The 22,009-nt window shown below is 37.6% G+C and overlaps 1 protein-coding gene across 3 annotated transcripts in view; it reads left to right on the top strand.

Annotated features, from left to right (window-relative positions):
• RAMP3 (receptor activity modifying protein 3) overlaps window positions 1-20,485 on the top strand; it is a 58,659-nt gene extending 38,174 nt beyond the window's left edge. For 2 of the 3 annotated variants that reach the window (XM_068674823.1, XM_068674820.1), the window contains exon 4: window positions 14,361-20,485. In XM_068674823.1, coding sequence (XP_068530924.1) covers window positions 14,361-14,616 — 256 coding nt within the window. In that variant the 3' untranslated portion in view covers window positions 14,617-20,485. The remainder of the gene's footprint in view (window positions 1-14,360) is intronic. The other variant, XM_068674824.1, reaches the window with a different exon arrangement.
• The last annotated feature ends 1,524 nt before the right edge of the window (window positions 20,486-22,009 follow it).

The following is a 22,009-nucleotide window of genomic DNA, read 5'->3' as shown; positions in this document are numbered from 1 at the left end:
GGTACAGTTACCAAAGTTCTTTCCAGCAAATAATTATTGAGAAACTATTATCTTGCTGCTTAGCCAGATTAATACTGTTTAGTCCCTTGCCACTTTATTAATGATATTAAAGGTAGGAGGTTTTGGACATTATGTAGGCCATATACACGGATGGTTTTTTACTGCCATTCCCACTAAAATGCCACCTCCTTTATCTGGGTATGGGTCTGGAACTAATGATTTAAATTGCAATAAAACAGTATGGCTAAGGAATTCCACTCTAGGTCTGTGATTTGACTGTAATTTTGTTTATTTCTTTCTGCTATTGAATTTGAGGGTTAGGATTCTTTAGTGTGTTCAGTGATTTGGCTGGAGGAGGAGCTCTGTTCCTAGGGGAATGCTACATTTCTTTAGACCTAAGTTTAGCAGAACATGGCTATGGGTTTGCAGTGACCACTCCCACATTGCTCATCTAGATTTTCATCTCCATTTGAAAAAGTTAGATTGTCAGTAGCAGGACTAATATGATTGGTGTGGGATTAATTCTCAAAGTGTTAGGGCTAATTCATCGTTGTAAAGTTTAATTAACAGGAGAGCTCTTCCCTCCCCCTACTCCCCCCCCCCCCATTTTTTTTTTAATATTATTGATAATAATCTTAGAGAAGGTATCTGTGTTTTTGCATGCATTTGTTTTAGTGTTGAGGCTTAGTTTTTCAAGCAGTTAGTTATTCAACTAGAGATGCAGTTATTCAACAGAGATTCTACCCAGAGCCCCAGGCAAAACTACAAATTCTGCTGCTGTTCATGCAGGTTTCTGTATTTTAAACTGTACCCATTAATCATTTTGCTTACTGTAAAACTAGCAGTACAGTATGTCTTTCCAAAAGCAAAACTTCTGCATAATGGAGAAAAAAAAAAAAAAGTACTTGGAGAGTGGCGTCAGTTAGTAACATCCACCACAACAGTAGTTCATATAATCTTAGGACAAACAGACTTGCAAAACAGTTCTTGTGAGAAGTCTGACAGATGTTTTGAAAATATTGAAGAACCTTTCTAGCCATAAGCAATGTATGTTTAAGTGCACAAAAACTGCTTTTCATCTGTCAAGAATCATGTTCCCTTTTTTGGTACCTGAAGAGGTGGCAGGTGGGCACAGATGAGTTTGTGGTGACAAGACTCCATGGGTGGTGGCAAGTATTGCCAGGAGCAAAAATTTGTATTTAAAGTTGGAGTCAGTCACTCTGAAAGATCAGCTCCTTTAGGGCACATAAATGCTATTGGGTCTTTTAAGAACATTCCCGAACCCATGTGAAAGTGTTTCTTGAACCATAAGAAACACTTGAGATTTCTGTTGGTGTAGCTGAGCTTAACTGGTCTATAGATATATGGAATTATTTATTTCCAGATATTATGTTCTGTTATAAAATGTATGTGTTTTTCAAACATCAAAGTTCTTTTATGAGGTCATTGTTTTAATGAGAAATTATGGAAGGGATAAACAACAGGTGTGAAATTCAAGTTTAAATTAGTTGCAAAAGTATTATGAATCCTTAAATCTGTTTTACTGTTTTATCACATTTACTGAATTGTTTGCTGCATATCTCAGAAGTATGATTTCAAGTTGTTAGGATATGCAAGTTGATGTAACATAAATGTCTTATAGTGAGCTTTGCTGGAATTGTGCAAAACTTAAAATTGGCAAGTGACTTGCTGAATCTAGGGAGGGTTTTAATCATTGGGTGAAAAATACAAACTCGATACATTTGCAGGGAAATGAAGCAAGATCAAAGCAAGATGTAATGAGTCCCACCTCCATTTTGTGTCTGTTTTCTGTTGTTGTGGTTTACTTGCTGTGCGATGCTCCAAAAGCTTTCTTTGTTGGTAGCCCTTTATCAGGGCTCTGTTGAAGCTTGTCTAGGGGCTCATCTGGCCTGTGTGCTGAGGTCTGTTTTTTTGTGGGAACAAAGTGAGATAGGAGGTATATAACTGCAGAATTAATTTGTAAGTAAGTATTCTTTAGCCTGGGAACTGTTATGCAATCTTCAGCAACATGCATGTAAAGGGGACTTACATCCATGAACTCTCTGGGAACAGAGCCTCTTGCATTTCTTCAGGACTGAGGTACAGGGTATCTTGCATACCAGGTAAATATGGTGAATTAAAGATGGTGGTTCATATAGTCTTTATTTGCAAACAAGCAGCCTCAGGTCTTAGTCACTGATGGATCTCCTTCTTTTATGTATGTCCTGAGAAGAATGATCAGGTGTAACTTTGTACTTTGCTTTCTGTCTATGAGTTCACCATGGACAGCATTTTCCTTTCCTATACATATCAGTCAGACACAGAGGAAAGAACAGAAAGAAGTTCAGGACATCCTTCCTTTCCCCTCTGTCAGATTGTAGCAGACCTGGTGCTCTGTTACTTGAGTAATTGCAAAGACTGAAGACTGAACTTTTCTACAGCTCCACTTCCTCTGAAAAACATGCCACTTTCTGGCAACTGCCTGGTTTCTTGAGAAATTAAGTCGCATGTAGTCATGTTCTGTGTGTGTCAGTGTGGCAGTCCCTTAGTAGCTGTTGAGCCCCTTAGCTGACTTTAACAACATTTGGAAGAGAAAAGGTAAGCTTAAGACATGAAGTTCCTACAAGTTTCACAAAAGTGGGCAGCTACATAAAAGAGTTTGCTTTCACTGAGGGAAGGGTTGTAGGAGGAGCTTAATTAGTGGGAATTTCACAAGGAGAGAGTCGTTTAGTACCCCAGTTGCTGTTGTAGGAGAATAATCAAAATTTGTTTTTCATTAGGCAGGAACCAGAAACCTTGACCCCTTGGGCCTTCATAGTTTCATTACTTACTTTTTAAAAGTGGCAATAAATAATGGTGTCTTCATCATGCATCTTGTCTGCAGTGGTGAGTCTCCCAAATTAGTATCAACTATACTATATTGAAACTATATAGAAAACCTGTCCCGTCATATTGAAAGCTTAAAATGGACTTCAAAATTGCGTGGAAGATGAATATTCCTTTTTTTTTTTTTTTTTTTTTTTTTTTCCTCATGGAGTATAGATGCAGATTTACCGGCAAGGATAGAGTATTTGGTATTTAGCCCCTCAAATGCACAGTCTGTCACGGGCTTGTGTTCTTGCACCTCATGGGAAGTCATTGCTTCTCCCTTGTTGTCGTGGTTCCGCTCGAGTGGGCAGCCGAGCTCCACCACAGCCGCTCTCTCACTCCCCCTCCTCAAAGAGGAATGGGGAGAAAATATGTGAAAAGGGCTCAAGGGTTGAGATAAGGGCAAGAAAATCACGCAATAATTATTGTAACGGGCAAAACAGACTCAGCATAAGAAGATAGTAAGATTTATTGCTCATTCCTAACAAGCTAGAGAAGTGAGAAACAAAGGAAAGAAACCAAAAGCACCTTCCCCCCCCATCCACCCTCTTCCACCTCCTCCCCCCGAGCGGTGCAGGGGAATGGGGGAATGGGGGTTATGGTCAGTCTACAGCACTTCTTCTCTGCCGCTCCTTCTCGGTCACTCTTGTCCCCTGTGCTGTGGGGTCCCACCCACGGGATGCAGTCCTTGATGAACTGATCCGGCGTGGGCTTCCCACAGGCAGCAGCTCTTCCAGAACTGCTTCAGATATGGGTCTGTACCACGGGGTCCATCCCTCAGGAGCAAACTGCTCCAACCTGGCTCCCCTACAGGCAGCAGCTCCTGCCAGATCACCTGCTCCTGCGTGGTCTCCTCTCCACGGGCTACAGGTCTGGCCCGGAATCTGCTCCGGCAGGGGTCTTCCACAGGCGGCAGCCTCCATCGGTGCAGGGCCACCTGCTCCACTGTGGTCTCCTCCACGGGCTGCAGCGTGGAACCCTGCTCCACTGTGGTACTCCATGGGCTGCAGGGGGACAGCCTGCTTCACCACGGTCCTCACCACAGGCTGCAGGGGAATTCTGCTCCGGCGCCTGGAGCACCTCTCCCCCTCCTTCTACACTGACCTTGGCACTTGCAAGGCTGTTTCTCACTCCCTTGACTCTCCCAGCTGCTGTGTGGTGCAGCATTTTTTTCTCTGTCTTAAATATGCTCTCACAGAGGCGCAAAACAACATCGCTTATTGGCTCAGATCTGGAAAACAATTGGGCCCTTCCCAAACATGGGGCAGCTTCTAGATCTTTCTCACAGAAACCACCCCTATGGCTCCCTGCTACCAAAACCTTGCCACGTAAACCCACTACACTTGTCTGTGTCAGAGTGTGATTTCCTGTGAGGAAATAACCAGTAACAGGATCTCCATTTCTGCCATGAACTACTTTGTTGCAGGCAAATTATGGATCTGTATTACAGTTGAGTTTTGTCATCTATAACACAAAGGGAACATTTGCTTCCTCTGTAAATAAATGAGTGAAAGGTATTAGATGAAACAGAAATTATTAGTCATACTATTTTTTTTTCATATAACCATTAATAAAAAATAGAAACCATGTAAATGTTTGGATGTTTCAGTGCAAAAGTCGGTGTCTGAGATAGCAGTCTTACATGTTTTGTTGTTGTTTTTTTTTTTTTTTTTTTTTGTGTCACAATCCCATTTTTAGAAACCAGTTGATTTATTTTAGTTAGCATTTCATAACTGCTCTCTGACTTCGAAACTAAAACTATACAGCCATCCAAAATGGTCTTATTTGCTTACTCATTTTTTCAGTACTATCTGGTGTCTTACTATCACTACAGGGATGCTTACTTGTGTGGCTTTTTGAATGAAGAAATTGTGAAGTGATGCTGAAACTATGCCATATTTTTTTTTGGCTGCTTTATAGCAGAAAATATAAAGGGATGGCTTTCTTTTCTTTGCTTAACCCATTACCTACAGTTGAAGCAGCACCGCAAACAGAATTGAGAATGAGAAACATATACAGCTACTGTATATGTAAATTTTATAAATATGTAAATGTTAACACTTACATGGCAATCTAGTACAGGGATTGTTGTTATGTACTTGGGAAGTTTTTGGACTTCTAAACTGAGTGCAACCATTTGCATATGGCTCTTATGGTCCCTATTAAGGTAGTCATTAGAGACTGCATTGTCTCTTGTGCACAGTATTTTTGTGAGGTTAGACAATACTACTTTAGTTTCATTTTACAGAGGGACAAAGAAGGAACGAAGATGTATAACTGAAGAGTCCATGCAGACTGCAGCACCTCCCTTTCTTGAGTGTCTGCAGGGCAAGCTACCACGGTTCCTTGTGGTGCTCCGGCATAGTGCTGCATGGTGCAGTGGCTCAGAAGCTGATTCCTGAAAAGTACAGATCACAGTGCTGGAGTGGGAGGAGTACAACAGAGCACAGAAAACTTGTTACCTCTGCAAAGTTAAACCACCCTTGCTTTTTGGTAATATGACCTGAATTCCCAAATAATTTTGGAATGATTGTAGCTGCAGTTCAGGTACAGACACTTTAGTAGCACCAAGAGAAGAGGGAAAAAACAGGACTTGCATATACTTCATAGGGAATTAATGTGTATCAAGTCATCTGTTTACTGCAGAATAACACAGAATTTCAGGGGCTTTTAGTGACTATAGGGATTTCAACAGTGCTAAAAATCTGTCTTTAAACAACTTACTGTAGTTCCCGTAATGGCTCATGTCCCTCCAGATACAGACTACATGCTTTAACTCTGCTCACAACATAAAATGAATAAAAAATGACCCTTCCTTTCCCTCTTGCTGTTCCCTCTGTTTTCCATCAAATGTCAGTGTTACTACAGTATCTGCTGGTGTTGCATCAGGGCACAGAACAGTTATCAGACTTCCTAAAATAGTACTGGACCCAGACTTTAATCCTGTTTGAATGTTACTTGTTAAGTTAATTCTGAATTGAGTTAGCATGGCTGCTGCTGCAAATCTGAGGACATCTGTTTACTGAGGAGCTTATTAGCAAACAGATTTGGTATGTCTCGAGAGTTTACACAGAAATGAGCTGCTAGTTGTAACTAGGTTTTTAGCAGCTGCTCTATCACCAAAGTTGTAATTTAACTTTATAAACTGAACAGTGGTTTAAAATCAGTGTCAATCACAAATGATCCTATTCTTGCAGTAACATACAGTTCTAAGCCAGAAATGTAGTGTACAGTGTGCATGTCAATATATTAATATTAATATTAATATTTATTAATAGCAGCTTAATATCTGTTGTGTTGAACTGGTGAAGGGATTTGCCTCAACTTGGCAAATTCCAATAGTACCAATGTTCACCACAGTGATAACTGCCCTTAATGTTTGCAAAAATCAAGAAGCATTTCTTCCAACACAATGTGGTAGAAGATTGTTTAGCTTTCCATGGACCCTGAAGTTCAGTTGTATGTATACGTGTATAAATGTATACATGCATAAAATCTCATTGCCAGCAGAATTTTGTTGTAATGGACATGAAAAGTATACATTTTTTATGTTCCTCCTGTAAATATTGAGCACACTAAAATATTGTGTATTTGTTCATTGCTACATACATATTTCCTCTGAAAGCTAGCTCTAGAAGGATTTATTTGGAGTAGTTCTGCCTTCTTCATTTTAGTCCTTGTCCCTGAAGAGTTCATGATTAAATAATGTGTTCTGACATAACTCGTTGCTCATGGAATAGGATAGTAAATAAAGGTTTTGACAAACTGCGTTAAAGCCATAGTTCTTGAGCCAGATCACTGCATAGAGCAGAGTGACACTGCAATGTTGTAATAATTTCTAAGGATCAAACCAAACTCTTTATCTGGAAGGATACAATACACAAATAAATCTTTGCAAGCCAGTTTGCAAAGTGTTTCGGTGTTTGAATCCCATGATGCCAATTCCACGTGCTGCTCTTGAATCCTACATTTTCCATTGCCCTGCCCAGTGCGTTCCCTTTATCTCTGTTTCTCTCTCTGCCACAGAGGTAGGAATTCATGAGGTGACTGACAGCATCTGAGAACCAGTGTGGAATCTTCAGTATATTAAGTACATCTTTTTTCACACACTGTCAGTGATGGCGATGGCTACTTGGGTAGTGAGTGCATTTAAGATGTTGGCTACATATGGTTAAGTTTTTGCAGGATTGGGATTTCCATCCACCTAGTGTTTTGAATTTGCCTAATACACAGGAGTTATGGGACTGTCTTCTGTTGCCATTGTATAACGTTGGTTTCAGGGAACGTTCCCCCTCTAAACTGGTATTCCCCCCAAATGGATTGTGTTTACAAGTAAGTAATTATTAAAATATAGCTCAGAAGTGGTGGAAGGCGAAGTCCACTTCCTAGTAGTAGCTTCTGCCTTGGTAAAATTCCAGTGCTACTAAATCTCTGATTTTTATAGGGTAGTACCTGGTGTCAGGCTATATTTCCCTCCCTGTTCTAGAATTGCTTAATATGGTAGCTTCTATTGCCTATTGGAGATTAATATTATGTATATAAACTACTGTTTCAATCTACAGTTACTCTTTACATCTATCTTTTCTTGCTATACTTTTAGGAAATTAACAAACTTTTAATAATAGTTATGTATTTGGGGGTTTTCTGTTAGATTTATTCAGCCACTTTTCATTTTTCTGGCCAGCTGTTGATTTCAAGCCAAGAACAGAGATCTGTAATTATTTGAAAGGACATCATGTATTTATTATTTTCAAGCCAAGTGAGTAAATCTGTCCATTAATCAGTGGCATGAGTATAAACCATACTTTATGATGTTGTCATTAAACCAGCAAATTTTTTTTCCACATTCATTTCCTTCCTTACATTTTGTGGTGTACTATTTTCTGTTGGCTGAATTCAGTACTAGAAATGCACAACAGCAAATCTGATTAGGAAGTTCAAGTGTTTCTGTGAGTACACTCCTCTTGGCAGACATCTTAGTAAGGGAATGGTGAGATGCAGTAACAAATCTATTTGACATGTTAAATGAAAAAAGCTCAGAAGCATTCTACCATATTTGTAGGTTCATAGCTGATAATACTAAGGCTTTCTTTTAAATGTAATGGTGAAACCTCAGCAGATAATTATCTTAAGGTTTAGAATATTATTTGAAATTCATCCAGACAGTTACACCCTTAAATTACGTACAATCTGACTGGATATCATACAAGATAATGGGGGGGGGGGGGAAGGAAGGGTGGTAGTGTTGTTTAGTATTTTCTGCCTCCACTTCAACTCGAAATGCTGTAAGAAGAGCCTTTCTCATTACATGTTATTTATAATTATTATTTCAACATTTCTCATTCCAGTCTGGATGGAGGTTATGACAAGGCTGATCATTCAGTCTGAACTGTAATGAAGCATGTGATTATGTCTAAGGAAATTTCTTGGTTGAATCTTTAAAAAAATAAGATGCTTAAAGCATCTTTATTTACTGAAATGTGCCACATAATTAGTAGTACCCTGGAACAGTGATTCTAAATTCTTAATCAGGATTGTGGAGTAGCAGAAATGAGCACCCCTGAAGTATTTATTGCCTGATTTATGCCAAGACTTATTTATGCTACATAAAATTTCCCCCTATTTTCTGAATACTCATTAGACGCAAAATAACAAAAAATAACTCATATTGTGTGTACCTGTCTGTTTGACAGCAAGACCTTTCCATCATTGTATTGTATCACTAATAATGCAGATGATTTGTGTAAAAGAGGATAGTGGTAACTGTGATGCTTCTTGTTTGTTTGTTTTTCTTAATTCCTGATCCATCTCATTAAGCAATAGCAAAACATTCCTGTCTGCATGTGTGCAGAGAGTCTCGGGGGTGGTCTGTCTGTGAGTGCTGGATAGAGGGCATTCTCTTACTAGAACTGCCAGTGGTCTACTGCCAGTGGCCTTCAAAAATCCTTGTTTTGAATAACATGTTATATGGTACTCTGCGTTATAAGAACTGTTCTGGATTATTTGAAAGAACAGTTTTTCACTGGAAAGTGCTTATTTGTGGAAGCTCTTAATGAAACAATCTATTTGGTTTCTTGGCCTCATTGTTAATAGAAATTTGGAGGACGAAGTTGTATTTTTTTTTTTTTTGTGTGTGTGTGTGTGTTTGTAAAAAAATCATCTCTGTAGTTTTTCTGTGCAGGGAGCTTGAGGAAAAAGGAGAAAGAATTCACCATTTTCCTCCCTAGGGATGTGGGAAAATGTGGATAAGATTCGAACCCTCCACTTCTGGTGCAGTTTCCTGCATGGTAGGTGACTACATACTGTGAGATGGGCAAGATGCGATACATCCAGATGTCTATTTAAATAATGTGAATGGGTGACTCATGAAACACTGTCCCATTCCCAGTAAGGCACATGTGTGCATTAGAATGCTTGATTAAAAAAAAATAAAAAATTGTCCCATTGTCCAGGTTCTTGGTTCTAATTATATATATCTATATATTTATCAACAGTCCTGGCTATTGGGGGAGGTCCCAGTTGACTGGCGGCTAGCAAACGTGACGCCCATCTACAAGAAGGGCTGGAGGGCAGACCCGGGGAACTATAAGCTTGTCAGTTTGACCTCAGTACCAGGGAAGCTCATGGAGCAGATCCTCTTGAGAGTCAACACGCAGCACTTGCAGGGCAAGCAGGCGATCAGGCCCAGTCAGCATGGGTTTATGGAAGGCAGATCCTGCTTGACGAACCTGATCTCCTTCTATGACAAAGTGATGCACTGGGTGGATGAGGGAAAGGCTGTGGATGTGGTCTACCTTGACTTCAGCAAGGCATTTGACACCGTCTCCCACAGCATTCTCCTCAAGAAACTGGCTGCTCTTGGCTTGGACTGGTGCACGCTTCGTTGGGTTAGAAACTGGCTGGATAGCCGGGCCCAAAGAGTAGTGGTAAATGGAGTCAAGTCCAGTTGGAGGCCGGTCACTAGTGGCATTCCCCAGGGCTCGGTGCTGGGGCCGGTCCTCTTTAACATCTTCATCGATGATCTGGATGAGGGCATTGAGTGCACCCTCAGTAAGTTTGCAGATGACACCAAATTAGGTGCATGTGTCAATCTGCTTGAGGGTAGGAAGGCTCTGCAGGAGGATCTGGACAGGCTGGACCGATGGGCTAAGGCCAACTGTATGAAGTTCAACAAGGCCAAGTGCCAGATCCTGCACCTGGGGTGCAATAACTCCAAGCAGAGCTACAGGCTGGGAGATGAGTGGTTGGAGAGCTGCCAGGCAGAGAAGGACCTGGGCGTGATGGTTGATAGTCGGCTGAATATGAGCCATCAGTGTGCTCAGGTGGTCAAGAAGGCCAACAGCATCCTGGCTTGCATAAGAAGCAGTGTGACCAGCAGGGCTAGGGAGGTGATCGTCCCCCTGTACTCGGCTCTGGTGAGGCCGCACCTCGAGTACTGTGTTCAGTTTTGGGCCCCTTGCTACAAGAAGGACATTGAGGTGCTTGAGCGGGTCCAGAGAAGGGTGATGAAGCTGGTGAGGGGCCTGGAGAACAAGTCCTACGAGGAGCGGCTGAGGGAGCTGGGCTTGTTCAGCCTGGAGAAGAGGAGGCTCAGGGGCGACCTTATTGCTCTTTACAGGTACCTCAAAGGAGGCTGTAGCGAGGTGGGGGTTGGCCTGTTCTCCCATGTGCCTGGTGACAGGACAAGGGGGAATGGGCTTAAGTTGTGCCAGGGGAGTTTTAGGTTGGATGTTAGGAAGAACTTCTTTACCGAAAGGGCATTGGAACAGGCTGCCCAGGGAAGTGGTGGAGTCACCATCCCTGGAGGTCTTTAAAAGATGTTTAGATGTAGAGCTTAGGGATATAGTTCAGCAGGGACTGTTAGTGTTAGGTCAGAGGTTGGACTCGATGATCTTGAGGTCTCTTCCAACATAGAAAATTCTGTGATTCTGTGATTTATATATCTTGGTTATTTATAAAATATAAACATATATATATATATTTACAAAAAACTAACCATGTGATTTTTACTATCTGTTTAAGTGGAAACGTAAAGTACTGGGGAAAAAGTATTTGAACTCTGAAAATTATAGTATTTTTCTAGAATACTTTAAATATTTTAGACAGTTGTTTTACAGCTCAGAGAGAGCTTCAAAGAGCATTTAAGTGTGTGTGTGTGTTTTTTTTTTTTTTTTATTTCTTTGAAAGTGAGTATTTTAAATAATATGCATTATGAACAAGTAGTTGGTTCCTTAATAAAATTTATAGTGATTCTCCTGAGCATACCAGTGGAAATCATATCTTTATATGAATCACAGTGCACAGACTATGCTTAGTTTTTGTTCTTCAGTAGCGGCCTAGTAAACTGAGCTGAAACTCATGGCTATATTCATTTTTCAACCCACTACTCACAAAGCTTGTGATATGGCTCCCAGTGAATATACCTTTTCTGAGTATTAACTCAGAGGGTTAATTTTCTGAGGGTCTTTGTAGCTAGCCTGAAAGAGATGAAAATGTGGCTCAGCTCAGAGAATAATAGCCTTCCCACACATCTTTATAATCTGAGATGTGAAGTATTGGAGCTTGTACTACTGTACTGCTTTCCAATTACTTGTTCTGGGAATAAGTAGAAAATTGCATTTTTCTTTTCCTTTCACAAAGTGTGTAATTTTTATGTATTTGTGTTGAAGTACCTCCAGTCAGGCCAGAATTTCATTGTGATAGGCATTTTTTTTTTTTTTTTACAGAAAGAATGGTTTTCCTACTCTAGCCTTTACAATTTGAATAAAGGGAATTACATAAAGCATAAGACAATGAAGCATAAGAAAATAAAATTTGCATTAAATATTTATTAAACAAACAAAAAAACACTTGCAAACTAATTGATCAGCTACAAAATGCCCATGCTATTGTAATTAGAGTTCAGTTGCTCCCTTATAAAGCAGCTGTTACACAGTACCATGCAGAGATTTTTTTTGTTAAAATGTGAGCTTTCTATTGTAGTGTATAAGCTCTAAATTGCTAAATTGCACCAACATTTGAGTGAATTGAGCTTTACTATCAGACACATAGTTCTCAAATAGCTGAATTTTTGTCTTATTCACATCCTACAATTGAAAGGAAAAAGAGTTATAATGCAGGTAAACTTTTTATTTTAAGAGAGAGTATTAAGAGAAAGTTGTGAGGAATTCAAACTATTAAGATAATGTTTATATTCTATTTTGTCTCTTAGGGAATCATTCCTTCAATATAATATAACTCCCAAATTATTTTTATCTGGCCTTTTGGCATCACTTAAGCAGATTTTTCTGGCTATGTTTGGGCTTGAAGAGCAAAATCAGTGGGAAATATAATTGATTACACCATCTAACATTTAAGAAAAACAAACCAAAAAAAACAAACAAAACAAAAACAAAAAAGCAAACAAAGAATTTGTGGAAGAGTAGTGAACTTCCTACACCACTTTATGACCATCCAGGAAAAAAAAAAAAAAAAGCATCATGAAATCTTGGTTTAGGGTCCATTTCTGTGAAGTCTGCAGGTTACCTGGATTTGTTGTTTTTGTTACTCTACACAAGCAGACAGGCAAACTGAGGTGGCTGTGGCAGCAAGGAGCTGGAGCAGTTTTGGTGGAACAGGCTTGCTTGCAAGTGCATGGCACAGAACAGGGCTGGAACAGAGCCTAGTGCTCTCTGGAGCCCTGCCAGGTGTCTGTGCTAGACAGAACATTGACCTGTCTGGGCAACTCGATGCTAGCTCTGCCATGTCGGCATTGTAGTCCGTCAATCCTCATAGACATGCCCTTAAATGTATTTTATTTCAGGTCCTCTGGGACTGTCTCTTCCATATTCAGCTAGACATCTTTAGATTCTAATTTAGTCCAAGAACAAAGAGAATGGATGCAATGGGGTCACATGGAAGAATGGCACTAATAAAATAACAAACAGCTAATATTTGTGTTTTATTTTTAGCTTATTTCCTGTTTTTCTTTTTGGCTGTGGCTGCTGACCTTGTCACAAAAGCTTCCTTTCTAGTTGCTTTGCTTAAAAATATACATACACTGTGCATGTATGCATCTGCGTGACAGAGCATCAAGTTGTGGACTTGTGAGACTATACCAGTATAAACTCAAACTCCACAAGAATGAAAATGGGGCTGCAGAAGAAACTTCCTGTGAGGCCTCTTTTCCTTCTTGTAGAATGTTACTGTGCAGCCTGTATTCCCATTTTGTGCTCTTGTAGCAGGGGCAGGCAGACCCCTTTCTCCTTAGAGACTGGCATCTTCAGTCTTACCCAGACACTGAATATCTCTCCTCCACTACTTCATAGCAAAGGATCGAGTCAACATCTGTCCCCAGTGATACTTGATGTAAGAAAGAATAATTCATCGAGAGTTACCTTATTTAAGCATACTAAAAGAAAGGGTAGGGCTTTCAAATAATAATACAGAATGCTATCCCTTGAGGTATCATGTGGTTTCTTGTTCTTTCCTTTCTATTTTTTCTTTCCCTTTGAAGTGAGTTTACTGAGTCACATAAGACTGAAAGATATATATAAAATCATTTCTTCCCCTATTCATGTACTGACCAGAAGCTCTTCATCTTCTTAATTTCTGATCTCTTCCCCCATACTCCATTTGCTTCCTGATTTTTATATTTTTTTTGGCTTACAATAACACGACAAAACCCATCCAATTACTCGTTTGGGCTAATTGTTTGTTATTATTATTATTTTTTTTACTAAGAGGGGGAGCCATTTCTCATAAATACGAGTAATCCCTCTAAAAGTAAGTTTCAACACATGCTGTGTTGAAAAAAAAAAAGTAATTACAAGGGGTTCCCAATCTTTCATGAGTATTGAGAACATACATAAAGAGAAATGATTTTTTTTTTTTTCCTGTTGGGCGTTTGCTGGAGTTGAGAAGGTTGTCAAAGATAAAGGTTGTCAAAATCTGACTTTTTTGTGTGTTTATTTTCCCATTGTCTTCTTGCTGCCTTGGGGTGCAACAGAACTGAAATTATTACACAGTAATGTATGCTGTGGCTAAATTCCAACATCATATCATCATTGTTGCCACAAACTCATGTCCAGTGATGGATGAGGCACAAATTATGCATATTTTGCTCAAAAAGTCTTGTTCATGCCACATTTGTGTGCATGTTTTTTAATGATACTGTAGATGTTTCTGTTGAGGGGTTCTAATTCTGCAGTGCTTAAATGACTTTAGGAGGTCCAGCTGTAGTAACTGTACCCAAAAGACAGGGTTTTGATCACTGTCTATCCAGAAGCTCAGTATTTCATATGAAATCTCTTGGTTGTATGAATACAAGTTAGTCAGTTCTCCCTCTGGCTCATTATGTTGTGTTTGATACCCACAGTCTCCATTAAAGTTACTTCAGCAGAATATCTACATGATAGACCCAACCTTACAGATTGCACCCATTTTTGGTTTCTGTAAATATAATATACATATGTGTTCTATTTAAATTTCTCTTCATTTTCTTCTTCTCCTAGGTATTACGATATCTTTACGCAGTGCACAGAACATGAAGCCTTCTACGCAAGTTGCTTTTGGCCAAACCCCCTTGTAGAGGGCTTTATCACTAGAATTCATAAACAATTCTTTTTAAACTGTACTTCAGAAGATGTTCTCTGGGAAGATCCGCCAGATGAAATTCTCATAACTCTGATCTTGATCCCAGTCATGTTAACATGTGCCATGATAACACTGGTAGTATGGTGCAGTAAGAGAAGTGATATCCTGGCATAAGTTGTTCCCTTGGGCTTTCTTTTTCCCATTTCCTTCTTCCAAAAAAAAACCAAAAAACCAACAACAAACCACAACCAAAAAACAACAAACAAACAAACAAACAAAAAGCTAAGAAAGGAGGACAGAAAGACAAACTCAACATAAAGATTTCAGATCTGCAAAAATGGAACCTGTGCGATGCTGAGATAGAGGCAGTGCTTCTGTAAACAACTACTTCTGCCAAAAATAGTGCTTCTGAGCTTGGCCATTGGTGTTGCTGGTGCAAAGCTTTCTACTACCATCAGGTGTCATCATCTTGGAATTCACAGGCAATTCTCAGACACAGGGGAGTCTCCAAGCAAATGGACCCCTTAGCTGCAAGAGAGAAAAAGTTACTTTCCCATGGGTAAACCTGTTTTGTAAACTAAGTTTTTCAAAACTGTATGTAAGTGTATGTACACACAGTATAACATTAACTATTGGGGAGGTGATATTTCTTGAGTTTTCATTCAGGACACCTGAGGTTTTCATCTGTGAACTTTGCGATTTGGATGGAAGATCATGAGCAAAGGAACTGAATGTGGATATGTAAACAAGTGGCAACTTTTCTAGAAGATAGTTACAAACATCATTATCAAGAACTGGAAATACTGTATTGGCAAATGGAATAATTTATGTGTCCAGTGACTATTCACACAGGAGAAAAGTCATGCCACATTATAAAATAACTTAGGAAATGCCTTTGAGCATAGTTAGTTGGAATTCTATGGCTTACAAACTCTGGGAAGGATACAGTTCTTACTTACAGAAAAACTGCAAGAGGATATTTGTTGTAAATGCACTAAGGAAGACACTTTGATATACCAGACTCTTTATTTTTCACTTTTATAATTCTTATTCTCGATGACTTGTGTTCACTTAAATTCCCTGTTCTCACTTCAGTTTGTGGAAGTGACATCCTACAAATAAACACAAAGGTGTGATGTTTATTGAGGTGCCTATCAGAGGATGATTTTGTACATAAAGCAATTTTCATCCCATGAAGAGTGTGGAAATTGAAGTATGAACATCAAAAGAAGTATTAACATAGCTTGGAATAGACATAGGAGCAAAGAGAAGAAAAATCCACTAAAAAGTCTTATTATATAAAGCTATTCCTATGTAACAATTTAAATAAACATGGCCAAAATAATAATAATAATAATAAAAATCTGTGTTTGTATTATAAACCTTTCTTCTCTGTCATTTCAAGAATGGCTTCCGAAAGCTCTTCTGTTATAAGTGACCCAAATCTGTTACAAGTAACTGTTTGTTTTCCTATACCTGATACAGATAAATAAAATATAGTTTGAATGGAAAAGTAATGGTCTTTTATATCTACTCTAGTTAGATTTTCTCCTTTAAGATTCCGGCCTGGTGTCTGAAGTCTGTCTGTATGTGGAGTGTTTTCCAGGTCTGAATCAAATTAGAAGCGCTCCCATTATAGAATTGTGTAGATACATAAAGGACACCTGTAGCTGTATTGTTTTGTTTTCACATCCTTTCACAAGAGTTGAGTTGAACATGCTGGGTTGTTTTTCCATTACCCTATGTGGTAGAATGATTCATTTCATAAGGTGTTTCCTGTGTATTTTTCCTTTTTTTTTTTTTTTTTTTTTTTTTTTCATTCTCTGGAACCTAATAGAAAATTGCTATTTGTAAAAGAAGAGCAAAATATATACTAAAGATTTTCTTTTACTTTTCAACTTAACTATTGTTTTACGTATTAAAAAGTTCTTGTCCTCCAAAACCAGTGGTGAACAAAAGAAAATAAACAAACAAACAAAAAACAAAACAAAACAACAAACAAAAAAACAAAACACACAAAAAACACAAACATTCATTTGAACCAAAAGACTCATCAACCATTTTGTGTGGCCAGAACCAAATAATTTTATTTGTGCTTTCATGGAGTTTCATTTAACTCATTTCATTTTAAATCTAAATAAGTTTAAAAGCAAAACAGTTATTTGGAAACATATAGTAAAAAATCTTACTTTTTCATAAACATGTTTATTTCAATATGATTGCCTTATTTCATGCAAGTTCTTGTCCAGTTCTGGCTCATTTGAAACCACGTTCAACTAATCAGCTAGTCACCTGATAGGTATGAACCAGTCTAATTCAGTATAAAACAGATGGACCTAGGAAATAATTGGAGTACTGTCACATTGATGACATCTTACTGCTAAATATATCTTTAAACAAATGCTATGTTTAAATGGATTTTGTTTAATTTAAAAATAAAACCTACAGTGAAGGTTTCAAAGTGTGTAAGAAATGTAAGATTTAAAGAACAGTGAATTTTCCTTAATGTGCATGTACTGGGGTAGGGGAAGGATTCTACATCTGCTCTGCACTTTGGATATGGAAATATAATCTGTCTGTGTATGTGCGCGTGTGCATGTCTGTCCCATACTAAGTAGGATCTTGCATTTTTTTTTTAATACATTTGATAGAAGGGCAGATAAGCTCAAACATTGCATGGGAAAAGATATCACTAATTTAGTGCAGCCTTGGTGGTTAAATCTGTAGAAACACTGCTAGTGTTTGTAAAGAAAAAAGCAAGCACAGCATCTAGTTTTTAACCATTGTGTGCATTAATAGGGAACCAGATTAATAACTGTTGGATCTTTTGACATTACCTGTACTATATGTTAGCAAAAGTTAGTGGTGACTTTCTGCGACATGAGGCTACCTTTCCCCCAAAGTCTGTTTGCATTGACAAGAAAATCACATCTAGGACCAAGAATCTGGCTCATTATGAAACTGGAATTTAACTTTATGTTACAACAATCTCATGGGAAAATAGGCAGAGATAAAAACAAAAAGAAAATAACAATTAAAAATTCTTCTTAATTAGAATAGTGGTTGGATGCAGGCAATGCTTAGGCCAGGAAAGAATTGACTAAACAGCTAGCAAAGACAGTTGGTATCGCTGTTGCATTTTTTGCATTCAGGAAAAACTGGGAAAGTGTGTATTTCTATGGGTGCTTCAGTAAGGAACTTGACCAGGCTGTATCAGAGATCTCCATTCTTGGAGATGAAAGACTTGGTTTTGAATCTGTGATCCTTGCAAGGCTAAGCAGAGATTTGAAAAAAATCAGCCTATACAGAGCCATTTGAACTGGGAAGAGTCTCTGTGTTCAGGCTGTCTTGGCTTAGTGATTTGTATGTGTCAGTCATGGCTGAGAAATACTTTGCCTTTGGGAATGAGATTTAGGATTATCCCTTTCTTTGCCTGGTATAAGTGGTGGTGTCTCTGCCTATCTAAATATAATCTGTGCATCCTGGTGGCAGATATGTACCCATTCAAATACTTTGTTTGGATTTTTTGGAACCGGATGTGAAGTATGAATTTTGCTGGGCAGCCGGACATCTCAGAAGTAACTCTGCAATACTGGGTATTATTTTTCTTAAGCCATAATCTTCAAAGATACAACAGTACCTTATTGCCAAAGAATGAGAGGTCTTGAGCAGAGTTTGTGGTGTCTTTGTTCCAATGGGAAAACAAAGGTTACATTTTTTTCTCCTCATGCATGTGTTGAGAGGATAAGGGCAATTAATGACCGACGTTACTTCTGAATTTAAGAAGAATGAAACTGTAGGTGCTTAGACAGAAATACATAAGAGCATGCAATGGTACATTAATACTGAGAAGTACTTCAGGACATGGCATGAGCTATTTAATTTGAGTTAAGAATCTTCATTTCTCTTTCTCTAACATAATTTTGCAAGAATGCACCAACACCCAAAACAGCTCTGTGAATTTAATAAGAAAGGCAGATTTTCTGCACAATAGGAAACCTGAGATATTAAAAGCTGAGTAATTACTAGAGGCCATGGAGCACAGTGGCTACTACCTTGTTTTGAGGTAAAATCTCAGCAGAGCTTTTGGAAAGGGGACAAATAGTAATAGTGCATAACAGGTCATGTTATGCCAATACCAACTGTGCCAAGACATTCTGCTTTAAACTGTATGGAGCCACATTAATGTGATACTGTTTTTGACTTTGAGAGGTAGTTTTATTGTCTTGTACATAGAATCTTCCTAACGCAGTAAATAACACGCTGAACAAAACAGTCAGGGATATGTGCACTCTTGTCACCTCAACAAGGAACTCCCACCAGTTTACCCAGATGATAAACGCATGAGAAGCACATATGTCACTTCAACATGTTTCAGCTGCATGCAAGAACATAGAGATAAGCCGCATCAGAACCAAAATAAACTTGGGAGATCAAGTGATAAAAGTGATGAAGCATGTCTCTGTCAGGTCAAATTCTGTAACAACATTATGTACAGATCTAGTCAGATAGACGTGGAGAGGGCTTTTAGGTATTTTATATTTGGTTAACTGTTTTAAAAACAAAAATACATACTTTATTAGAATTGAACAAACCAGTGTTTTTTGTGTGGGAATTAGTATGTGAACCAGCTTTAAATAGATAGGCAATGTCACATGAAATCATTTGTATTCCAAATGGGAATCAGGCTTGGATTTGAGCCAGCTTAATATAGATGCATTGCTTTCAGTTTAGTAGGCAGAGAGATGTCACCATTGTTTGTTGATTAGTCTTCTGAGACATCTCTAGATGAAGATAGTGTAGGTAGTTGTGGCAGGACTACAGTCACTGAACCAGAAGAACTGAAGGAACAGTTGGGTAAAATTTTAAAGGGAACCTTATTAGTCCTAATCGTACACTGAAGTTGGAATGTTTACTTCAGTTTGGGATTATCTGGAGTCAGCCTGCAGGTTTTAAAGCCTCACTGAAGAAGGCTCAAGTCTGCTGGATTTTGATGGAAAAAAAATATATTTCTAAGAATGAATAAATATTAATAAGAAAGGTCATAATTTATAAAAAAATTATAGTATTCTCATCATGCAGACCTACATGCCTTAGCTGGGATTTTGACTAAGTGGATTCCTATGTGCTCGAATCTCTAAGAGAGATTTGCTTAGAGTATAATATTTATGACGTGGTTGCAATGATTTTTCCTGACAGCAGTTAGTGAATCCCCACTTTTTTGGACTTCCTAATGTGCCCCAGATTATTTTAAAGTGAAAAAAATCTGCCAACAATTTTTAGCCATTTTAGTAACTAATCTGGGCATTAAAACTACTTTATGAAACTACTTTGGCTAAAACTACTTTATGAAACCTTAGGCTAAATACCAGTATTTGACAATCATGTTGGCAGTATATTTGCAGACCTCCTTCCCATTTTTTTCTGTCTTTCTACAATTTAATTTTGATTGCAAAAGTAGATTATTTTAGATGTAGATGTTCTTTAGCAGAGTAGCAGAACTGGCAGTACAAAGTTGAAAACACCTTTCTAATAACTAAATCTATAATACTTAAAACAACTCTCTGATAAATCTACCTTATAAACATTTCTTTTCCCTAACTGGGTGTAAGAAATTCAAAATAGTTAGTATGATTTTAGGGCTTCTATTGTGGTGTGCAGATGGATCTGCTCCATCTGCATGGAATATATAAATTGAAATAATGAATAATTTTGATTTAATTGCAAAAGGTGAAGGAAAATGGCACTGGCTACATACAGGGAATTCTGCAGATTATAAAATGGAAATATACAGTTGTACTCAGTATTGTCAATTTATGCTGTAGGGTGACAGTTTAGAAATAAAGGACAGTAACAGTTTACAAATATTTGTGATGCTAGAAAAGTGTATTAATGAAACTGTAGGGTTTTTCTGAGGGGGGATTATAGATATCTGTATAAAGATGCATATATATTTCCTTACATAGAGCAAGGATCCAACCAATATGAAAGTTTATGCCAATTAAGGCTCCCCCCCCCCAAAAAAAAAAAAGAGTAAAATAAATACCTGGTAAAGAGCAAGTACACAGCTAGGTGAATGCATGAAAGAGCATAAATCTAGATCTGTATCAGCTTCTGATATTTCCTAAATGTAAGGTTTGTTTTACTCAAGTCTGTCCAAAGATTTTGCTATGTTATGGATTACTGAAATTAATATTCCTCTTTTCCAGAAATGTAAAGAACATTAAATACACGAGTAAACACTGTTAAAAATAAAAATAAAATAAAAATTAAAGAGTGCAGCTTAGTCCCTTTGTTTCCAGAGATCTTAGTACAGTAAATTCTGCATTTAAAAACAAAACAAAACATGTTACTCATCTAATTTTTCCTTCCCAAATATCTCTGCTCACATTCTCGTGGTGAATATTGTACTATAGTTTTAGCCTCTGAATGTCTATTGATTTTAAAGTAAAATCTGAAACCAAAGGATCTGATTCTAGACTGAGATCTGAGTCTATAGGACTGTAACCAATATAATGACTAAATTTACTTGAAAGACAATGTATATAAGTGCGATAATGCTTTTCAATTATACTGCTGCTCACTTTGTAAAAGAGCCAGATTTATCTGCACACTGAGGAAGGATCAAAATTCATATACCTTTCAAATCAGATTACCCGAATATGTGAGCAGCAGCACAACATGCATGGAGAAATTACAGTAACTCTCTTATTGGTACTTAGTTAGTAGGTTCTATTGCATTAAAAAAGTAACTACTACTACTACTACTATTTCTTTTTTTTCCTCCATTAACATGTGCAATTAAAACAAAATATGTTATACAATTATATTTTTTTTAAAATTATGAATGTATAACTAATATTATATATATTTTAATATAAATATATTCTATTTTAAAGAGATCTGTGTGATTTGTTAGCTGAAGAAATTAAAGAAATAAGTAAAAATGATCTGTATGACTCCGAAGTTGCAGACACTGAAAGCTTAAGTAGAATGTCTGATTTCTGTTAACTCAACATGAAAAGATGATTGTGGAAATAAATAATCTCCGTGTCAATGAAAACACTTCAAGCCCAGTAAACATGTACTGATGACTTAATATTTCTTTTTAACAATTAGAAATATTTTATACTTTTGTAAAGAACATTAAAATTTTTCCAATAACAGTTTGGGTGTCGACTCAGACAATACATTGTGAAACAATTAATGGATAGAATGGAAGGATCTAATAAAATCTATTGCAAGGTTTACAGAACATGATGCAAATTGTAAAGTCATGCTAAAAAAAATGAAAAAAAAAAGAAAAAAAAAAAAAGAAAAAAAAAAAGATTGAGACCTGCTTCTCCCAGATTGATATATTAAAAATAAAATAAAATAAATAAAATAAAATAATAAAATAAAATAAAATAAAATAAAATAAAATAAAATAAAATAAAATAGGAAACAGGAGAAAACAAATGTGTTCACAGCATGTTTTGTATAAAGTAGTGTACAGTAGACATCTCAAGATCTACCTGTAAATCCCTCCTCGAATAGTGTTTTGAAGAGCTAATACATTAATTTCTGT

Source organism: Anas acuta, chromosome 2, assembly GCF_963932015.1.
Source record: "Anas acuta chromosome 2, bAnaAcu1.1, whole genome shotgun sequence".
In the NCBI taxonomy this organism is placed as follows: Eukaryota; Metazoa; Chordata; class Aves; order Anseriformes; family Anatidae; genus Anas; species Anas acuta.
The sequence above is the reverse complement of the archived record's forward strand: the minus strand, read 5'-3'. Positions and strand labels throughout refer to the sequence as shown.